Consider the following 21,326-nt stretch of genomic DNA (forward strand, 5'->3'; position numbering starts at 1 on the left):
CCCACATACACATGTATATGCATAAACGCCCACACATGCTTATATACATACCTATACATTTCAACGCATACATACATATACATACACAGACATATACATATATGCACATGTGCATATTCATACTTGCTGCCTTCATCCATTCCCGTCACCACCCTACCACACATGAAATGGCACCCCCCCCTCCCTACACGTGCACGTGAGGTAGCACTAGGAAAAGACAACAAAGGCCACATTCGCTCACTCTCAGTCTCTAGCTGTCATGTGTAATGCACCGAAACCACAGCTCCCTTTCCACTTATGTGTGTGTGTGTGTGTGTGTGTGTGTGTGTGTGTGTCAGAGGTGAAGAAAACAAAGAGAAGTGGGAGACCAATTTGGAAGTGGAAGGATGGAGTGAAAAAGATTTTGGGCAATCAGGGTCTGAACATACAGGAGGGTGAGAGGCATGCAAGGAATAGAGTAAATTGGAATGAGATGGTATACCAGAGCCGATGTGCTGTCAGTGGGCTGAACCAGTGCATGTGAAACGTGTGGGGTAAGCCACGTAAAGGTCTGAGGGGCCAGGATATGGATAGGGAGCTGTGGTTTCGGTGCATTACACATGACTGCTAGAGAATGAGTGTGAAAGAAAGTGGCCTTTTTTTTTTCTTTTTCCTGGCACTACCTTGCTGAAGCAGGGGATAGCAATGCTGTTTCCTGTGGGGATAGCACCAGGAATGGATGAAGGCAAGCAAGTATGAACATGTACATGTGTATATATGTATGTGTATGTACATGTGTAAATGTTGATATGTATATGTATGTAATTGTGCGTGTATGGGTGTTTTGTATATATGTGTGTATATAAGCAGATGGGACATTGTTTGATTGTTTCCTGGCACTACCTCGCTGACATGGAAAACAGCTCAACCCTGGGTGGCCCATGAATCCATCACAGTCAGTAATGATAACCGCTACATTATGGTAGTATTCGATTTAGTAACTGTTCTTACCCCACTATCATAGTTTTCTTTTTTTAGCAACTTAAGAGAGCTTTGCTTTGTGGCAAAATGTACTTCTAGGAATCTAGTTATACATTTTTATGGAAGATAATTTTTTTTTGTCTCTGTTTGCTTGCACACAGTATGGAGGCCAGCAAAGTGGATGGAGATGTATTAGCTGCAATTGGTGGAAGAGAAATAGATGAGAAGAAGTATCCACATGTGTTTCAGTGGCACCATCTCATTTCCTTATACTCAGAAGCTCAGAGAGACAGGTATTTTGGATATAGTTGTATACTCTTATGTATTAACACTTTTTCCATATATGTGTATATTAATTTTTACACCTTGCCAAGTACATGGGGCTCTAAGTGAGTAGTGTTTTTCTGATTTTTCCATGCTGTGTTTGTAGTTAGCAGAAAAATCTAGTTTAAGACCTGCTGAAGAGATTTACGAAAAAGAAATGCATTCATATGTATTCATAATATTATTGATTTTTAGTACAGGTCGAGTATCCGTTGACATAAGTGATTACACGACGTTACAAATGGAAAATTCCTCACCTAAATTTATTTATTCATTGTATTAATGGTATTTCATATTTTTTTACTGTTAAGTACTTATGTGCTAAATACTATATAGTGATCCTCTACATAGTGGAGGATATCTGTATGTATTCATGTAAGATCTGGACTAGAATCTCACTGAAGACCTTTGCATTTCAAAACAGTTGTTCATTTCTCCATTTCTGCATGGCCCATAAAAGGAATCTTGGGTTTGCATAATAATGTATAATCAGCCATTGTAATTCAGCCTATCCCTAGATAGTGATTTTTTTTTTTTTTTTTTTTTTCCAGTGACAGCCATCCATTCATAATTGATAGGAGAAATACTAGTTCTGTTTTCCCACATTAGGGGATCCTCATACATAATATTACTTTTATTTAACAGTTGGCCATCACCGTACAGTTATCGTGCTCGTCATTCATCAGCCTCCAGCAATACGCCAACAAAGATTTCTCATCCTAATACTCCTGAGTTGCATCATAATTCAAGGATTTCATCTTCAACTTCTCGTATTCTCTTCAGCAAGACCTCAGGTCCACAGGATGCATCACCTCTTTGAACTTACTTGTACTGGGTATTTTATTCATTTCATAGTCTTTATTATTGTATATCTGTATCTAGTTGGAAAAGAATTGTATCCTAATATATATGATATATTTTTTTTCAAGGATTAATTTGTTCTACAAGCTATGAGAAATATCTTGGACATCCAGGGGTTATAAACCTCCAAACCTCTTTGTCTTACTGGTGAGGCATACACCTTTCACTTTTTGTTAATATCCTGCTAGATAGGTAATGATGTGGCTCAGTCCAAGTCAACCTCTGACAAGTCAGCAACCCCCACTCAGCAGTGACATCATTGTCCCCGGTTGTCAGCCAAGATGTACCTCAGTATGTTTTGAAACACCAAGAGGCTACCACATTAATTGGCTTCTTCCACCCTAATGCAGATAAGTATCCTTGTCAGACTCATATTCAAATTGTAAACTTTGGATTGTCTTCATAAACACCACTGGCAACATATATACACTGTCTACATGACCATGTACTTGATATTTACTGTATGGTCATATACTACATACATAGCCTTCTAGCTCTTATTCATCCCATGTCAGTCTTTTCAGTGTTTGCATAGGTTGTCTATACTGTTTGCCATCCCATTTCTTCATAGACGTCATGTTTTGTCTGGTTGGCTTTCTCTTTCTTATGGGACCCGTACAGGGAAATACACCATATCCCACTATGGAATTGTACTACTTATATCTGTCTATCTATGTCTTTGATGCCAATTCCCTTCTGGGACTTCCTCAAAGGGATGGCCACAGCATTAGTCTCCATAACTAGTGAACTCCACTACCACTTCTTAGCCTTTAGTGTCTCACCCTTAACAGGCCACTGGCAGAGGGCAAGACTAGCATAGTGTTTGTAGAGGCTCCTATCTAATGTTCCTGCTGACTACTTCTGCCTAACACTCCTGCCCAGTGTTCCACCCTATTACTTTTGTCTATTGCTCCTACCATTTTGCCAAAAGACAGGGCTGGCACATAGCAATTACTACAGGAAAATCTAGAGTTACAAAGATTTATATGTGTGAGTTACGTGTTGTCAAATGTTATGTCTGACAGAGAGAGATTGTACATTTGTGGGCAGAATGCTAGTAGTCCACATGTGGGTGAGGCAGAAAGAAATGACAGCTACCTAGGTTAGAAGAGTGCATCTTGATAACCACAAAAGTGCCATTGCACTACACATCTGTCACTAACCCTCCTGATAACCAGGCAGGTAGTACTAGTAATATACCTCCCTGGTCGTTGGCTGCCTAAATGAAATATTAATTTGTACATCGTCTTGATATACACATTTTTATAATTGCAAAGACAGTAATTTAATAAGCAGGAACTGTATTGCTGGGGATTGCAAGCATGGGTCACTCTCGACTATCATCAGCTTTATCAAATTAATTCTAGTGACGTAGATGATAGGTTGATTGGGTTTTGGATGTCAGATAAAGCCAATTTCCAATATAGGTAATGTCATATATAGCAAGGAATTACTGAGTTTTTCAGTCAGATATAAATAGTTGATGATTTGGATGATTGTCTGAGTGGAGTGGGGTTCCATTCCATGGGTCACAAAATACTTATTTTTGGTAAAAGCAACAAAATCCCTTACATGTCAGCATGAGGGAACTATGGATTTTTTTATTTTTCATCCACCAAGGAGCCTGTTTCGTAGTTGTGGAATTCTGAATATATAGGACCTCCTGAAGAAGACATCACCTGCTACTTTCAAAACAAATATGATTCCATAGTGAAAGAATGGCTGTAGGAAAAGAGGCTTTAAGTGGACACCTTTATTGATGATGACTCATTTGGTGAGTCTCCTTACATTAAAGAAGTACATTGTTGTCTGAGTTCAGACATGGGATGATTTCACAAAAAGTCCTAACCTTGAACTGTAAGTTTTAACCAATTTTATATCTGCACCAGGTATATCCTAGGGAGACGTTTTCTGATGAACAGGATAATGGGATTCAGTGAATTAGAGCCCAAAGTGTGTGACACAATCTGATGTATAGAATTTTTTCAGTTTGTAATTCTCCTCAGTTGATAACTAGAGTTTTATAGAACCCATCAGACTTGGTGTAGGAGCCTATTTTAAGGCTCTATACCCTGGAATTTAATCATATATGTTCTCAGACATACATAGCTTGAGATGTGAGGAGTGTGTATGATTGTCTCCTCATTTCATATTTTTATCAACTTAAAATTTTGTCAGTGGACTGGAACCTCTAATAGTTCTTCCTTGAAGATTTAGGTTCTGAGTTTGGATGATTTTTTTTTTTTTTTTTTAAGTTTCTAGCCTTGTGAATTTTCAAGGCCAGTGATTTCACAAGGGAGCAATATGGCTCAAGTTTTCTACCAGAGTTTTTCTCTGGCCTTTTTAATGCCTCACTTGCCTATCATGCAACTGAAGAGTAATGAGTTCCAATACAGTCATGACTTACAAATTGCTCCTTATGGCAAGTGATTATTGGATGAAACATGTTGATCAATAGAGATTTTAGGGAGAATGTCTTCTAGTGTTTAGAAAACTTTAAACCTCTTATTAGTTGCCTGGGTTTAGTAGATTTATTTTTCTGAACTCCTTTAGTTTATTATTAGAATTCTTGAGGGTACAGGGAGGTATCCTCCTCTGTTGGCCTTTCTGAGAATCTTCCTTTGGAGTTTATTGGAGAGATATTTGGTTGTTACTATAGCGAGTTTATCAATGATACCTAAATCAAGGTGAAGCAGGTAGTTAAAGTGTGGCCTTAGGGTTGTCACTGTAAAGGAAGAACCCTACAATGCCAAGATGACTTAAGGTAATATTCTTGCTGTACTTGTCCTTTTTTGATGAAGTTTTCTCTTATCTTCTGTTGGTTTATGGGACAGACCAGACCCTGGAGAGAAAAACCTTCTTAAGTTTTGAAGTATGAAAACTTTTCTCTCTCTGGTACAGTGACCTATGTGAGCATTTTCTTTGTTATCTTGCCTCTCCTTCTCTTCTCTTTCTAAAAACCTTTCTCTGACCATCACTGACCATTACTGAGTTGATATCCTTTTCCTGAGATTAATCGGTGAGTGGGTGTTGTTGATTAGTCAGAGGGCAGCCTGAGGTCAAGCCATACCATTAACTACTTATATGGTAATTGACAAAGAGTGAGTCATATGTCTTGACCGTAAGATGATTTTGAAGTTTTTAACCTCAGGAAGTCAGAGATGTACCTCTTGGCCAGTTGAACACTGCCTCAGAAAGAGAGCTTTTCATATTAAAGAATATATTTTTTACAAATACTGTAAGTGATATGAGTGTTGTATCAGTAGAGCAAATTATGATGAAATTATTCATAAGTGATATAGTAATTGATTATTGTTAACCAAACATGAGTTATACAGTTCTATTGTATGTTTTTGATGCCTTCTGCTTGCATGATTCTTTTGATTTGTAATCAATAACACAAAAAATGTGTGCTTAAATTAATAAGATTTTTCTTTCATAAAGACTTGTCCAATTTCATGAAGTTGGTTAGAATTTTCTTATTAAAAAACAGGACTTGAAACTTGTATACAAATGATGTACTGTGCTCTCTAAAACTTCAGATTGGTATTTAGAATATTTTCTTATACCTTTAAGCTCACCATTCTGGCTCATGTGATATGTCATGAATGGTCTATATTTAGTTTTATTGGCAACTGTTATTGTTCGAACTCAAAAGCCATCATGCCTTATATTCATCTCTTGCTTGTTTGCTGTCTTCTCTCACAGTTTTGAGCAAATATTTTATTAGAAGGGTACTCACAAAGGGAAGTTTTATATACAGTCTCTTAGGATGTATATATGCTCTTTAAATTTTCATTGCAGTACCTTCTGTCAGTTACAAAAATTATGCAGTGAAATTTTATGAAACATAAAAGGTATGTCAGCCTGTTTTTGAAAAGAGATCATATAATGAATGGACAGATTTGATGAATGGATGGAAGCCTAGACAAACAAACCTGCAATCATAATGTGTAATTACTAAAATGAATCCTCAGCTTTGCTGGCAAGACCTTACATTTACATGTTGATTTAACTGCTTAGCACACTGGTATGAAAATGTAGCCAGACAAGTGGCAGGATTGACTGAGCTTTGCTGTCACACCTAACACCATGCTTTCTCAGATGGAGTAGGTAAGAACACAGAACACATTTTTAACCATCTGGAATAAGTTAGTCATAGGCTGAAGATACCTTTGTTACCCACAGCTAACAGTGATCATAGGGTTCTGTATGATTGGTGTTTAGAGTCAGATAAGTCTTAGGCTGAAGATATATCTGTTACCCACAGCTAACAGTGGTCATAGGCTTCTGTATGATTGGAGTTTAGAGCCAGATAAGTCTTAGGCTGAAGATTCTTAAAGAAATGATAAAGAAATGAAACAACCATGGTGACATCACTCACCCCTGCCACAGACCAGCCTTCATTTGAAACCATTCACTTTCCTCTCTTCCTACTTGTTGTACATGAAACCATTCACTCTTCTCTTACCCTACTTGTTACACATTGTCTTGCACTATTCACAAAAACTTGTCTGCTTATAGCAGCTTTCCTCCCACACTGTTTATTCTTTAGACCTTCCACAAGGCATCTCTGTCAGCCCTATCATATGCTTTTTCCAGATCCATAAATGCCACATACAAATCCATCTCTTTCCCTAAGTATTTCTCACACATATTCTTTAAAGCAAACACCTGATTCATACATTCTCTACCACTTCTGAAACCTAACTGTTGCCCCTCAGTCTTGTTCTTTGTACATGCTTTCACCCTCTCAATCACTACCTTCCCATACACTCAACAAACTTATACCTATGTTGTCTGAACACTCTTCTTTATCCCCCTTGCCTTCATACAGTGGCACTATACATGCATTTTGCCTATCCTCAGGCACCTTATCATGATCCATACATACATTGAAAATGATAACTAATCAATCACCAACTTAGTCCCCCCCCTTTCTTTATAAATTCAACTGCAGTACCATCTGCTCCAGCCGCCTTGCCACGTATCATCTTATGTAAGGCTTCCAACTCCCCTTCTCTCTTAACCAAACCACTATCCATGACTCTCACTTAGCAAACCACACTGACCCAGACACCATACATATGCCACCCTCTCATCAAACACATTCAGCAGTCCTTCAGAATGTTCATTTCATCTTTACCTGTTACCACTTCCCATTTTGCCTCCCTCACCAGTGTTCCTGTTTGTTCTTTTGTTTTTCGCACATCATAAACCTCCTTCCAAAACATCTTATTCATCCAAAAGTTTACTGATACTCGCTCACCTCAACTCTCTTTCCCCCCCTATTTTCACCCCTACACCTTCCTCTTGACCTGACCTCTCGCTCTCTCATATATATCCCCTTATAATTTATGATTTGAACTCATTCCCAGTAAATACCACCCAAATCTCTCTTTTCTCATTCTCTGGCAACTTTATTTCTTCCTCCCACCACTCAGTACCGTTTCAGATCTGCCAGCCTCCCACCTTTTGCATTCTACATATATCTCTTGCACATGCCAGCACTGCTTCCATAAATACCTCCCATTCCTCACCAACTCCCCTTATTTCATTTACTCTCACCTTTTGCCAGTCTCCTCTCAATCTCTCTTGGTATTTCTTCACACAAGTCTCTTTTTCAAGCCCACTTACTCTGACCACTCTTTTCACTGATATTTTTTCCTCTTTCCCAAAAACATTTATAAATCTTTACCTTCACAAGATAGTGATCAGACATCCCAACAGCTGCCCCTTTCAGTACATTTACATTCAAAAGTCCCTCTTGTACATGCCTGTCAATAATGACTGCTGACCATCTTTCCAACTCACATAAGTATACTTGTGTTTGTCCCCCTTTTTCAAACAGGTATTCCCAATCACCAGTCCTTTTTCAGCACCCACTACACAAGCTGTTCACCATTCCCATTCATAACACTGAATACCCCAAGCCCCAATGGAAAGATCAGTGGGGCCTGGTTGTGGATAGAGAGATGTGTTTTCAGTGCGCTTCACTTGACGGCTAGAGAATGGATGTGAGTGTATGCAGTCTTTCTTTGTCAGTTCTTGGTGCTACCTTGCTAACGTGAGAAATGGCAGTTAAGTATGAAAAGAAAACTTTATCAGATCACTTGCAGATCTCCATAGCATATAATCTAGGCTGGTATAGGTTAGGTTAGATTTGGGTGGATTAGTGTACAAACCTAACCTAATGTAACCAAATGTAACTTAGTCATATATTATGGGGATGAATCTTCAGGGTACATTTTTTTTTATAAATTCATCTGTCCATTCAGTTGTGTGCCAGTCTTATCATTAGTAATAAGATCCTAAAGGAGGAACCTTGATGTAGATGTACCTTTTGATGTTTCATTAGATTCATTGCCATATTTTCAAATAGATCAGCAAGTTACTTGTACGCAGGATTCCTGGTAATGTTATCAGTTTAGTTAGGTCCTCATCATTACAGCTGAAGATGTTCCATTATAAGAATATATTCTTTGTTAGTTTGGATGTTTATTCCTTTATCCAATAGTTTTGTCATAAATAATTTTGTCACCACACAAGCAGAGTAGTCAGGATAATGAATTTTGTAGTGATAAAGCTCCTAAGAAAAATAGGTGTACCTTTTGGGAATTTCATCAGATTCCATGGCACAAGGGTCTAAGTGATGCAGTTATTTTATCTAGTCTTAATAATAGTCTCAAATGCTTTTTTTTTTTAGCGAGATAACAGAAAATATTATGTATTGTAGAACATAATTTTTTTCAGACCTGAGGTATGTATGTGGATTATTCTTATGAAGGTACATCCCCTTCCTCAATACAAAGTTGGTTCAAAATCTTGCCAGAAGATTTCAGATTACAAAAAATTTTAACTAGGAAATAAATATTGTAATTTGTTCGCATAACTTTATTACTGTGCTTGTTCCTTGTATTGAGAGAATTGGATTCTTGAATTTTAGGATGCACTGAGACTTTAACACAAAAATTTTTTTCTCTGAGTGAATAGACATTAGCAACCTAGAAAAGTTTATAAAGTAATAAGTTACGATTTTGGAGCTGAATTTATATCAGTTTGTCCTGCCTTAAAGTTTTATGTATTAAGAAGGCCTTTAACATTACAGTAATTCACTCCATGTATGCCACTTTAAATGACACCTTCCCAGTCGTTATGCCATGAGTTTGCCCCTCACTTTTGATATGAATGTTGAGGTTTTTATCTTGGAGTAAGATATCTTCTCCGTGTTGCCATGGTAAAGTATTTAGGAAAAAAATTCTCCAGATGTTGACATGGCTAACCTTGAAAGTTTCTTGATATACTTAAAAGCTTGACTTTCAAAATTAGTTTTCATTAGCCACAACCCCCTTTTAGAAAACTTGTAACAGTCATATGTAATGATGATTGGTAATTAAGGTATCATTTACAGTTTATTGTTTAACATGGAATGAAATTTTGTTTTCTCTGCATAACTATCATATATAGTAATAAGTGGTTTTTATACTTATGCTGTTTTTATAAGTAAGGCTATTATTGACTCATGAACAACTTTTTTTTTAGAGTGAAGATTATGTGAACACCTTATTACTGTACAGATGTGTTCCAGTGGAGCCTTGCATAATTGGGCATGATGCAATACAGATTTTTCATATTAAGTGGAAAAATAGTTTTATTAAAAAAGTAAATCAAAGGTATCTTGTTTTAGCTTAATCACCTTGAAAAAAATGATTATCGTATTAAGCATAGATATTGTATATAACACAAAAATTACAGGATAATATAACATTATGAATAGGTATGATGCCTTGTAAATAGATCAAGCCTTCATAGTTAGTGTTCCACAATGGCCAAACTCTATTTACTCCCCCCAAAACAAACCTCACATAGAAACCTGCTTCTTAATTATTTCACATGTAGAAATTGTGCTTGAGTACTTACAGAATAAATTTGCATAACGTAGATGTTCTTAAATTTGTATTTCATTCTTTATTGAAATTGAAAGCCAAAAAATGCAATAAAATTGTGCTTCACTATATTCATAGTGAAGTAGTTTCACTGATAAGTAAATTTTATTTACTTTTCTCTCATGATAGGTACATCAATTAATTTGGTGCTATGACTCTTAAGAGTAGCAAGGTAAAAAGTCTGCTCCAGGAAATTGGGTGACCTTGGCCTGTGTCAGCTTGTGAACCTAAGGTAAGGAACTTCATTTCTGCAAAATTAATGTCACTTCTAAGCTGTTTTCCCATTTTTGAACTGTTGTTGTCCCCAGGAAGTTAAGGGAACATGTGAATGTCCTGCTTTTGGAGAAACTAAGTGTAAATGACCATGTGGATGTCCTGCTTTTGGAGAAACTAAGCATAAATGACTCCTTTATGAAATTTTTTACTAATGAGTTATATGTTTATGGAAGCATTGGTGTCATAATGGATACGTACACACATGGGAATGAGGATGAAGATGATAGATAGATTGACAGACAGACAGAAATTATTAATGGTGTGTCATGAGGCAGGAGACTGGGGTTACAACTGTACAGAAAACATACATCAGGGATCCACTGGACAACCCCCTCAGGAGCTTTGATGAAGGAAGAAAGGAGGAAAAAGTGGAAATATATCCATAACAGTGAATGCAAAGCAGGAGAGTGAGGAGGGAATTCTGAGGAAAAGTAGGAGTAGGAGGAGACACAGTGTGAAGGAGGAGGAGGAGTAAGATGGCAGTGGTACTGGTGATACCAGAAGAAAGAGGACGTGTCAGATGATAGGCAAGGCAAGAGAAAGCGCCCACATTTTAACAGGACTTTATTCATTACCACCTGTGTGATAATCAAATGAGCCTACAGTATTCATTATTTTATCATACACTCCCACCCATATTCTGTTGGCGATGGTACAAAAGAGGGTTCAGTGTACAAAGGTCCAGCAGGAACTGGACCACAGTGATTGGGGTACATAAGTGGTGGAGTGTCATGATAAGGGATCAACTAACAGCAGGCAAATTAACGATCTTCTCAAGCATATAAGCCAGGCATGATACTTCTCGTTTCTGGGGAAAGGTTGGGATACTTTTCAAGTGTCTGGAGCAAAGTTAGGATACTTTTCAAGCATCAAAGCACAGTTATGATAGTTCCCAAGCATTATGGTAGTCATGACACTTCTCAAGTATCTGGAGCAAAGTTAGGATCCTTCTCAAGACTGTGCGGCAAAGTTAGGATCCTTCTCAAGACTGTGCAGCAAAGTTAGGATACTTCTCAAGCATCTAGGGCAGTCATAATACTTCTCAAGCATCTAGGGCAGTCATAATACTTCTCAAGTATCTGGGTCAAAGTTAGGTTACTTGTCGAGTATCTGGGTTAAAGTAATACCGTTGATATACAAGTGTCTGTGGTTTTCGGGTCTGGCACAGTGCCTGTCATAAAATTATATTATGTGAACGAGACAGGAAACCATTTACAATTTTTTTCAATGATACAGCTATCCATGATTATATAGACCTTCACTAATATGTTAACATTCTTTGTGTATCTAGTAAGAAGATTCGATGATATTTCTCTTGCTCAAGGAGTTTCTGATTATAATTGAATTGGCACAATATCAATTAATATAAAGGTCATAATTTCTAACGATTAAACAAATCATTCGAATCTTGTCTTGTTCTTTCACAGTATCTACGTTGCGTAAGTCTAACAGAGAGATCTTTACCAATTTACCCAATATGAAACATATTTCATTGACCATATATCACCACGACCCAAGAATCAGAATCACGCAGCGCAGTTCTCACCAGCCGTTATCTCCTTGAATGAACAAACAACCGTTGCCCCCTTTCCTGTTTGCTACGTCCATGCAGGTTCCTTCCTTGAGAAGCCTAACAGTTACCAGTTACTGAAAAAATAAGTATCTGATTATAATATTTCAAAAGCTGCTGTTTCTCGACATACCCGGCATAAGTTTTGAACTTGTTTATTAATGACCCAGACAATCTATAGGTTGCAGGTCAAACCGCAAGTAATACTCTGGCCTCGCCCTCACCTCAGACATCCCTCAGCAGAGTTGCAGTTGCCCCTTGACCTCCGCACGGGATCGATGGGTTGTAGATTGTAGAGTTGAGGAGGACGTTCATTATATAGATTGTGGAGTTTAACTGGTGTGTGATACTTAAGTACTTAACTATAATCGTGTAAATTTTAATTAGAAGATAATTATGAGGTTAGGAGTTCGGACTTATGTACAGTGTTGAGTGTTCTTCCGCGTGTCAACAAATCAGAATTTTTTAGTGTATGAAATTGTTATGCAAGGAAAAAAGGAAATCGAATGAAGTGAGTAATAAGTCATACTAATATTGTTACATTTTGGGGATACAAAATCGTGTATAAAAAGAAAGTGATTTGTTTGTGCTTCTGAACTCGCACGATGTGTCAAAGTTAAGCAGAGTGAGTGCAACATTTTATGTTGTCTAGGTCAGGTCAGAGTGATCTCTGCTTTGGCAGTGTTAACTATGAGTATCGTGACCTGTATGGAACAGGAAATATTCATAACTTGAAATGGTGGAAAGAAAAAGATATGTAAAATGAGAACGATCACCAAAAGTTTATTCAATCATAAACAATAGGTAAAGAAAACGGTATTACTGTGGTATTGTGTTGGGTGAACAGTACTTTCCATAGAGCGATGGTAACATCCGTGTAGGAAATACAGCCGTGGGATTTATATATATAGAACACCTGAATACAGTGTGACTACTTGAAAAGTTTTGAAAGTGATTAATTACCAGAAGGTCTGGTCGCTTGTGAATGATGACTGACAGCCCCCAACACCTGATCGACAGCGGAAGGTAAGTAACATTTTTTTCTTACCCATTAATGAGTTTCTTGGTTGTTTTATCGAGATTTTATCTAGACCAGACGTCCTAACTTTGGCGAGACAGTCCTTTTGAGCTGAGTGTCCTGCTGTCGCATAGAAATTTTAAGGGACGCGAAAATGTCGGGCATTAGGGGATAATGAACTTAAATGTCCCGCTTCATGAAAATGGCTATAACCATGAAACTTTTGACGGTCTAATGCAAATATTCGTAAATATCAAAGGTTCCATATTATTCTGAATTATAGATATCTTTTGATCATGGTAAGAGTAATATAGCTAAATTCACTGGCCCATAATACCTTTCATTTTTAGATACTGACTTTCAAGTACGCAAGTTCGTAAGTATATTCTCAGTTGAGAATGTAGTAACAGTTTGTGAAATTAGGTTGTCAAAAGTGAGTAAAGAATCCGTTATTGGACGCACTCATTTTAGTTGATAGGTATTTACTTGGGTAGTCCCAAGGATTGCTTAAAATGTATATATTAGTGACGTAGTGTGGGATTGTAGGGGTAGCATCGCCCTCCCAACAATTTTAAGTTTCTCATCAAGTGGGCAGGGCTGTGAAACAGAAGGAAATTATGGAGTTAAAACAATCTCTCTCTCAACTGATGAATGTGAAAAGATCCACGATATTGCTTTATCGAAGTTTGTGAACTAGATCACGAAGAAATGGGATATCAATGGCATTAATGTCATTTTTAATGTCGCCATGCATAGTAACGTTTGAATCGGTGTTTTCCAAATACGTTGGGTGAGTTCAGGCATCAGTAGGGTCAGATTCCTAAACCTCCATAGACATCTGAACTCGCTGTGTACTTTCCTTGCCAAATTATCAAAGATTCTGATAAATGGAGAATATGTTTGGAATAAAAAGGAATATCATCAATAATAAAACCAACAATATATGTGTAGCATTAAAATTGGCAGGTCACTTCTGTTTATATATAGTTTGGTGTATTACATTGCGAGCTATCAAACCTAACGTTTTCCCTCATCCTCATAGCACCTACCACTGACGAGTTATGTGATATCGAAATATCGGTTTTAAGAGAAAAGAGAACATATCCACACTCAAATAACTTTAAAGTGACAAAAAGCATTCATAAAGTTGGTACACCGATCATATTACTAGAATACGCAATTCCACCGACGAATGAGTTTTCGATTTTGGTCAAGGAATTTCTAACAGCTGTTAAACTCTTAACATTTGCACAACAAATTTAAAAGGTTACACTCAGGGGTGCCTTCACACCACATCCATTCTCCGTCTTGTACATAATATTCTTTGTATGCTGTAGAGGCATCAAAATGTCTTCAGTGTTGGGTAGTCCTCTCTGGGTCAGAGCTGATGAGTATTATGGGGCCCATGGCTTGAATACTCCCCACAGTTTCTTAGTTTTATATATGGTGTCTGCATTAATTATATATCCAGTCATTTTCTTCTACTTATCCTCCACTTATACAGAAAAGTTCTGCATATCCTTTTTCACAAGCTCTTGCTTATTTGTATGTTTTGTCCTTTCTGCATCTTTCACGGAAATGTTCACTGTACATTATCAGTCTGATTTAAAACTTAAGTTTTGATCATACCAACCCTCACTATCTCCCGTGGTAGGCAAATTTAAGGCTTCTAGCCTTTCCCTGCACCATATATCTCTTAATTCTGGCACTGTCTTTGTTGCCATGCTCTCTAGAACTTCTTAAGCTTTTTTTCTTTCTTTTTTGCATTGGTGAACATGCTGAAGAGGAATATTCTGATTATGGCCTTATACGTGATACGAGCAGCTTGCTTAATATTTTCTTATGTATATACTTGAAAGCTTTTCAAATATTTGCTTGCAGACAGTTTGTTGCCTTCACAATTCTCCTAAGGTGGGACTGTGGCGATAGGTTTGGGACGATTTCAACTCTCAAGTGCTTGTAAATGTAAGAGATTTTGTTTTGTAACTAGTATCTGAAACTGATTAGACTGCAAATGGGCCACCAAAGTTTTGCATATGAAAGTTTTTTATGTTTTCAGGTCCTATAGCAGGAGAGTTCTCTAAAAGTTTTAATTGCACTGCTTGTGTCTAGCCTTGGTGGCCAGTTGTCTCTGGAATGGATATTTTATATGTTTTACTAGCATTCCTATGTAGTGGTTTGTTATTTATTTTTTAGTACTGTCCCATGAGGTTGTTGATGTCCACTTTAGAAGAAATGTTATTGGAGTAGGTTAGAAGTGTTTCATGAGTCTCGACTGGATTGATGTGGCAAAATTGTGGATATTGTTAACTGAAAGGTTGGTTGCTCTGTCTCTTGTGGCTTATTGTGTTAATATATTGTGTCATCTTACAGTTTGCCTTTCAGTGATTAGGTTAATGATGGTGATGTTTAGAGTGTGGATTTGATCTTTCATTTCTGTTAATAGTGAATGCTTTTGTCTGGGCTGGTTTCTTTGCTTGATGAAGTGTGTAATATGTGGGTAGAAGTTTAGGTTGTATTTCTTTCTATGTCCCTATATGTTATTTTTTTTCTGGCTTGGTTGGGGATGATGAAGTATGAGTTTGTGTGATCTAGGGATGAGAAATCACATATTAAAGTTTTGGAGCTATTTTTCATGTACTATGTGAAGGCAGTCCAGTCTGTTTTGCTTAAGTTTGTGTAAGTCTTTTGGGTGATTGTGTGGGTTGGATTGGCCAAAGGGAATGTTATCATTATGGGCAGGTGGCCAGAGGACAGTTTATGTAGTATGGTCCAGATGGTCCTTGTGTGTAGTGCTGGTGAGCAGATGATGGTTTCTGGCAAGGTTGGCTGCTGGAGATTTTGGGTCAGAAGTCTGGCTGGGTGGTTGGTTGCTTAAGTTGAGGATAGTGAAATGCAGTTGGTTTATGAGGAGTTCACCTTGGGGATAGTGTTAAGCCAAATGAGGTAGTGGACACTGAAATCTTTATAGATTTTAGTTTTAATCTTATGAATTGCACTTATCGTGTTGAATTCTACTGAGCTGTTTCGTAGTGTTAGTGATGTTGGAAAATAATATGGCTTGGTGTATGAATGTTGTGTGTCCTCTTTGTCCATGTTGTCTGTCTACTCTTATGGTTGTGTAGTTGTGGAAAGGTGGATTTTGAGATGTCTGACTTCTTGGATGAGGGCTATATGGATATTGTGTGGTCAGAGGTGATTGAGTATTTTTGAGCAATTGTTTTTGATGAGACTGGTGCCGAGTTGTAGGATGTTACGTTTCCTGCTGGTGTTCTTTGGAGTAGGAGGGTATGTTTGTAAAGAGTGAGAGTGTGCATTTTGTGCTGGAGGTGAAGGGGTTTGGGGAATTAATGTCTGACTGGTTGCTGCATGTCCAATTTTCTGAGTCGTATATTATGAATTACTAATGTGCAGTGGAGGTGATACCACTGAGGGCAGTTGGAGTATCTGAAGGAATAGCACTGTTTGGTGATCAGTGCTTGGCACCATGGGCAGAGGTATACTGATGGTCTATGGTTAGGTTAATGTCACTGGCTAGCGTTAGTATATGGGATATCATGATCTAGCCATTATCTCCCAGTAAGGAAAAAATGTGTTGATGTTTATTTTGGTATAACCTGTGGTCCAGCATGGCAGCTGAGGACAGCACACCATTGTCTAAATGACCTGAATGATAAATGTATGTGTAAGAAAATTTTTCAAATACATGGGATAGAAAAAGCCAGACTGACAGCAGAAAACATCTTTGAATTCTGTACTGCCTGCAGCTGGGACTAAGTGGGCCAATAATGTCATCTCTGTGGCAGTGTCTGATTGACCAGAAGTAGGCTAAAGATGAGGGTGCTGCTGCTACCATGGTTGAATAGTTAATGACGGGTGAAGAAAAGATGAAAAATCCTTACTTTGATTTTCCTAGGGATATCCAAGGGAATCTCATGTTTGTGAGGCAGACAGCAGAGGAGAGAAATCTCTACAGCAAGTAATAGAATAAGGTAGTCAAGGATAAAATGAAACAAATATACTTATACGAAGATTTATCCAACAACAAGTCCAAATTTTTTTATTTATATTGAAGAACTATATAATTTCTCCTGCAAAATGAATATAACACACTACCACACCTAAAAGGAATATTGCAAAAAAACATTCCGTATGATAAATCTTTTGGCAGTTTTCTCATAAAAGTATATATCCTTTAGGAAAGCACCACAACACCAGGTGTGTCTCCTCACTAGTATAAAATCAGTATCCTTTACAAATTTATAGAAATGACACTTAAGTCTTTGATCCAAAAATCTTTAATAGTAGATTTATTACTAAAGAATTACTTCTAAGGAAAGTTATCTCAATCAGAAAGCCCAAGAACAATTGCAATAAGTCTTATATTCATAAACCCGTTGAGCTTGATTATTGGTCAGCTTAAGATGTACAGTGGGACATCATTTATTCGATATGGCCAAGACACTGGGTGTTTTTTACAGTGGAGTTGTACATATGATGAATGTTATGACAGCAGTTACAGCATTGTTTTTGAAGCATGATTCACCTCTCCAGTATTGATCATCAGACAAACTATTTGAATAAAAAAGGTCATGTCTATAAACATACAATAAAGCATAAGTAAAGTTAGAAACTGAAATTTTTGAGTACATTTTTAAGTATTTAGTACATGTACTGTAGAGATTATTTGTATGTATATTCTTTAGTGTGTATATTACTGACAGGTAATTGTTAAAAAGGAATATAAAAGTAAATGGTATACCTGGTTATCCAAATACATTTTGTTAGATATTTTCTTGTTCAGACTGTGTAGGTTGTAACTACCTTATTTGTGACTGGTCCATGTTAAGCTTACTCTTTCAGTGCTTAATGTCACTGTGTTTAAAGCACACATTACTTGTAATTTTTAAGATGCAACATATCTGTGATCATATATTTTCTATTTCCATATCATTTTGCACTCTTGGGGAAACTTTTGCTGTTGTGACATTTTATCCCTGAGTATAGGGGAAAAATTTAATATGAGCCACTGGGTGCTGTAGAAGCAACTAAGAGGAATAGGAGCATGGGGTTGGAAATTACTCCTTCCTGTATTCACCTTCTAATAGAAGGGACAAAAGGAGCCAAGTGAGGGTTTTTCTCCTTGAAGGCATAGACATTTGTTCCAAATGCTACCTCACTAAGGTGGGGAAAGGCATGAAGTTCTTGTCTTGTTTTTTGTTGATTATTTTGTAGTGAGTTTACTTTTACAATTCTGGGCATCACCTCTCTGGTAGTCACTATTTTCAAGGCTAAACAGAGTAAACTTACCAGGAAACACTCAGTAAATAACAAGGTAAAAATACTCAATTAGAAAAATAAATCATAGACAACAACGCTTAAACAAATGAGGAGATAAAAAAAAGTAACTTAAATATAAGGTACAGTGTACCATGTAGCAGACAGAATTATCATGATTCAAAGGATCAGTAAAGGAACATCTTTTCCAGCTTTCAATCATTTTTCAAGACCAACTTTCGGGAAACTGATCAAAAAGATGTTCATAAGTTGTAGAATTCCTCAAGGTTTTACAGATGACCCATAAGTATTCAACGAATATGGCCATTTTATACAATCAAACCTAAATTTACAAGGCTCTTTGCCTGACAAACTAATACCTTCATCACCTGAAAAACATGACCTCCACCTCAAGTATTGGTAAATCAGGTTTACAAATTCATTCTGTAAATACTGATTAGTCAGGCAAAGAGCCTTATTTCTCACTTAACCTTCTGATAACCCAATATGGTTGTTGTCCCCTTCCACTGAAAAGGTCTTAAAAAGTTGTGAAAGTTTTGTCTATTGCATAAGGATAAAACTTTAAATTTTGTTTTCTGTTTTTATATCACAGGTCAATATCTTTCTTATGCCATACTCTTCTCAGAGATTTGTAATACTCAGCAATCTAGCTTATTCAGCAACTTTACTTTCTGTTGGATAGATAGCACATTCCTCTTTCTCAATCATCAGCACCCAAACGAGGTGTTGAAGAATGCCTTTGGCAAGACATTATTGAATTATTAACTTGCAATGTATGGAAAAAGTAGCAAAGACACAAACAAGCTGATGGAATAGTATGCTATCTGGCAAATGACTAGGCTTGCTAACAAAATTCAAGGCAGACTGGGGTGCATAGGCTGCTGTAGCACCAGTGCTTGGAGAGGTGGGTACTGGAAAACAGTGCATCATCTCCAGGAGATGGATGAATTCTTGTATGAAGGAACATGGGTAGGAGGCCTTTTTTGTACATGATACTTATTTTCTTTAATTTTAAGTACAGGAAGAACAATGTCCTACTGTACTGTAAATGCTACATATGCATTCACTGATGTGCTTATAGTAATAGGTATACAGCCATAAGTCTATACAATAGATTAAAGGACAATCATACTTACACATAATACTTGAATAATACAAAAAACACAATACTTCCTTCTCTTTTTCTTTTCCTTGTCATACAATAATGTTTTAGCATTAAGTTCATGCTTTAACTTTAACGTAAATAAAGTGCTTTTCAGCACAGTTTAGCAAGTATGTTTTCTTATAAATCAAACTTGTGCCTTGATATTTTCAAACAGATCCATTTACTACTACAACAAAGTCACTACTTACACAAGATTAGTGTACTTTTTTAAAATATTACTTTTATTCTTCCTTAAATTTGTTCTTCTTATCCAAGATCTTCATTAGGTCCTTACTCATGAAGTATGGTTTCTCTGGTGATCCATCATTTCTCTCACAGTCTTCAAGGAAGCACAGGAATAATGTGTCTACAGCCATACCATACACAGAAAAGAAGGCAGTAGCAATGAAGAAGGTGCCAATGGTTATAATGATAACTGGGGTAAGATAGTAATTCATCTCAGGTAGATGCTCTTGCACAGCTTTCACTTCACCACTAAATATGAAGAAAGAAGCCACACCAATGCTTCCTACAACCACCATCTTTCCAATGAAGAGGAGGAAATCTGTTACCTGTGGGTTGCCAAAATAAGCAAATTTTAAGGGATAATAATTTAGTATATTTATACATTTCTGAAACTCATTTACTGGTGCATACATGTATTATATACACTAATTCCTGTTTAAGTAGGATGAGATGCAATGAATCTTTCATGGAGACTTCTATTATTTCATGGTTTTAAAGATTTTCTAGTTGGAAACCAAAACAACACCATAAATATTTGTAAAGGAGATTTCAAAGGCAGATTTCCTGCAATGAGAGAGAGAGAGAGAGAGAGAGAGAGAGAGAGAGAGAGAGAGAGAGAGAGAGAGAGAGAGAGAGAGAGAGAGAGAAATTATGAATGCATTTAGTATGTAGTATAAAAAGCTTAAGACTTTGGAAAATTAAATACATATGCCTTTTAACAATATAGGTGATGATTTTTTTATGCACTCACCATTGAAAATGGGGACTTATAGTGTTATGTATGACCATTTGTCCAGATTTGGTTACTGAGCTTTAACTTTTGAAATATCATGAAATACAATAAATGTTATGTATACTAGTCGAAATATTAAAATTATAGGCTAAGTTCAATTATGGACAATTTTTAACAACTTGTACCAAAGTTATAGTCCTTTATGGACTATGTTAGTTGATTCAACAACTGGTTATATAATTTCTGTATGTATTTGTATTGGAAAATCACTTGAATCCCATTTTATGACAGGTTGTAATTTGCTAATGACATCTATTTGGGAAAGCTATCCATCATGCATTTATGTTGTGCCAGCAGATGAGTACATTCAAAATGGTGGTGGTTCAGATTTACTGCTTAGATTTAAGGGCCTGAACATGCAGGAGGGTTTGAGATGTGCAATGGGATTAAGCAAATTGAAACCTAGTGATATACAGGGCATATGAACCAATTACAGAAAACCACAGGAAGGCTGTGGATATGGGGCTCTGGTTTTGGTGCATTATAAATGATAGCTAAAGAGTGGATGTAAGCCAGTTAGGGTGTTCTTTGTCTGTTACAGGCACTACTTCACTATCACAGGAAACAGCAAACAAGTATGAAAATATATATATGCTTTCATCAGATGAGTCCTGTCACCTGTTACAAAAGTCACCATATGCTGACTTCTGCCATTTAAAGGGTACTAATAAGGAGGTATTGTGCTTAAAAGGGCAGGAGTATGATTAACAAGGGCAACAGGCTACAGGTTGTTAGCTTTTGCCTGGTGTACCCTTGAAAATGGCTGCATGACAGCTGGTAGATTCCGTTTGAAAGTATGCGGGTACTAGTGGTATTTCATTAGCCAGTGAAGAAGTATCGTAGGAACACAGGGGCACAGTTACTTCACAAATATAATGCAAAAAATCTTT

The 21,326-nt window shown here is 37.0% G+C and overlaps 3 protein-coding genes across 11 annotated transcripts in view; 2 read left to right on the plus strand and 1 right to left on the minus strand.

Moving 5' to 3' along the window:
* Ankle2 (ankyrin repeat and LEM domain-containing protein 2) overlaps positions 1 to 9,817 on the plus strand; it is a 38,617-nt gene extending 28,800 nt beyond the window's left edge. Inside the window, exons 13-14 of the mRNA XM_071684649.1 lie at positions 1,122 to 1,253; positions 1,930 to 9,817. Coding sequence (XP_071540750.1) covers positions 1,122 to 1,253; positions 1,930 to 2,104 — 307 coding nt within the window. The 3' untranslated portion in view covers positions 2,105 to 9,817. The remainder of the gene's footprint in view (positions 1 to 1,121; positions 1,254 to 1,929) is intronic.
* A 2,393-nt stretch (positions 9,818 to 12,210) lies between these two features.
* Positions 12,211 to 21,326, plus strand: part of Pldn (biogenesis of lysosomal organelles complex 1 subunit pallidin) — a 110,666-nt gene continuing 101,550 nt past the window's right edge. The window contains exon 1 of the mRNA XM_071684662.1: positions 12,211 to 12,963. The gene's annotated coding sequence lies outside the window, so the exon portion shown is untranslated. The remainder of the gene's footprint in view (positions 12,964 to 21,326) is intronic.
* The window catches only part of Ctl2 (Choline transporter-like 2), a 90,433-nt gene continuing 86,083 nt past the window's right edge, over positions 16,977 to 21,326 (minus strand). For all 9 annotated transcript variants that reach the window (XM_071684650.1, XM_071684655.1, XM_071684657.1 and 6 more), the window contains one exon: positions 16,977 to 19,969. In XM_071684650.1, coding sequence (XP_071540751.1) covers positions 19,640 to 19,969 — 330 coding nt within the window. In that variant the 3' untranslated portion in view covers positions 16,977 to 19,639. The remainder of the gene's footprint in view (positions 19,970 to 21,326) is intronic.

Source organism: Panulirus ornatus, chromosome 38, assembly GCF_036320965.1.
Source record: "Panulirus ornatus isolate Po-2019 chromosome 38, ASM3632096v1, whole genome shotgun sequence".
Taxonomy (NCBI): domain Eukaryota; kingdom Metazoa; phylum Arthropoda; class Malacostraca; order Decapoda; family Palinuridae; genus Panulirus; species Panulirus ornatus.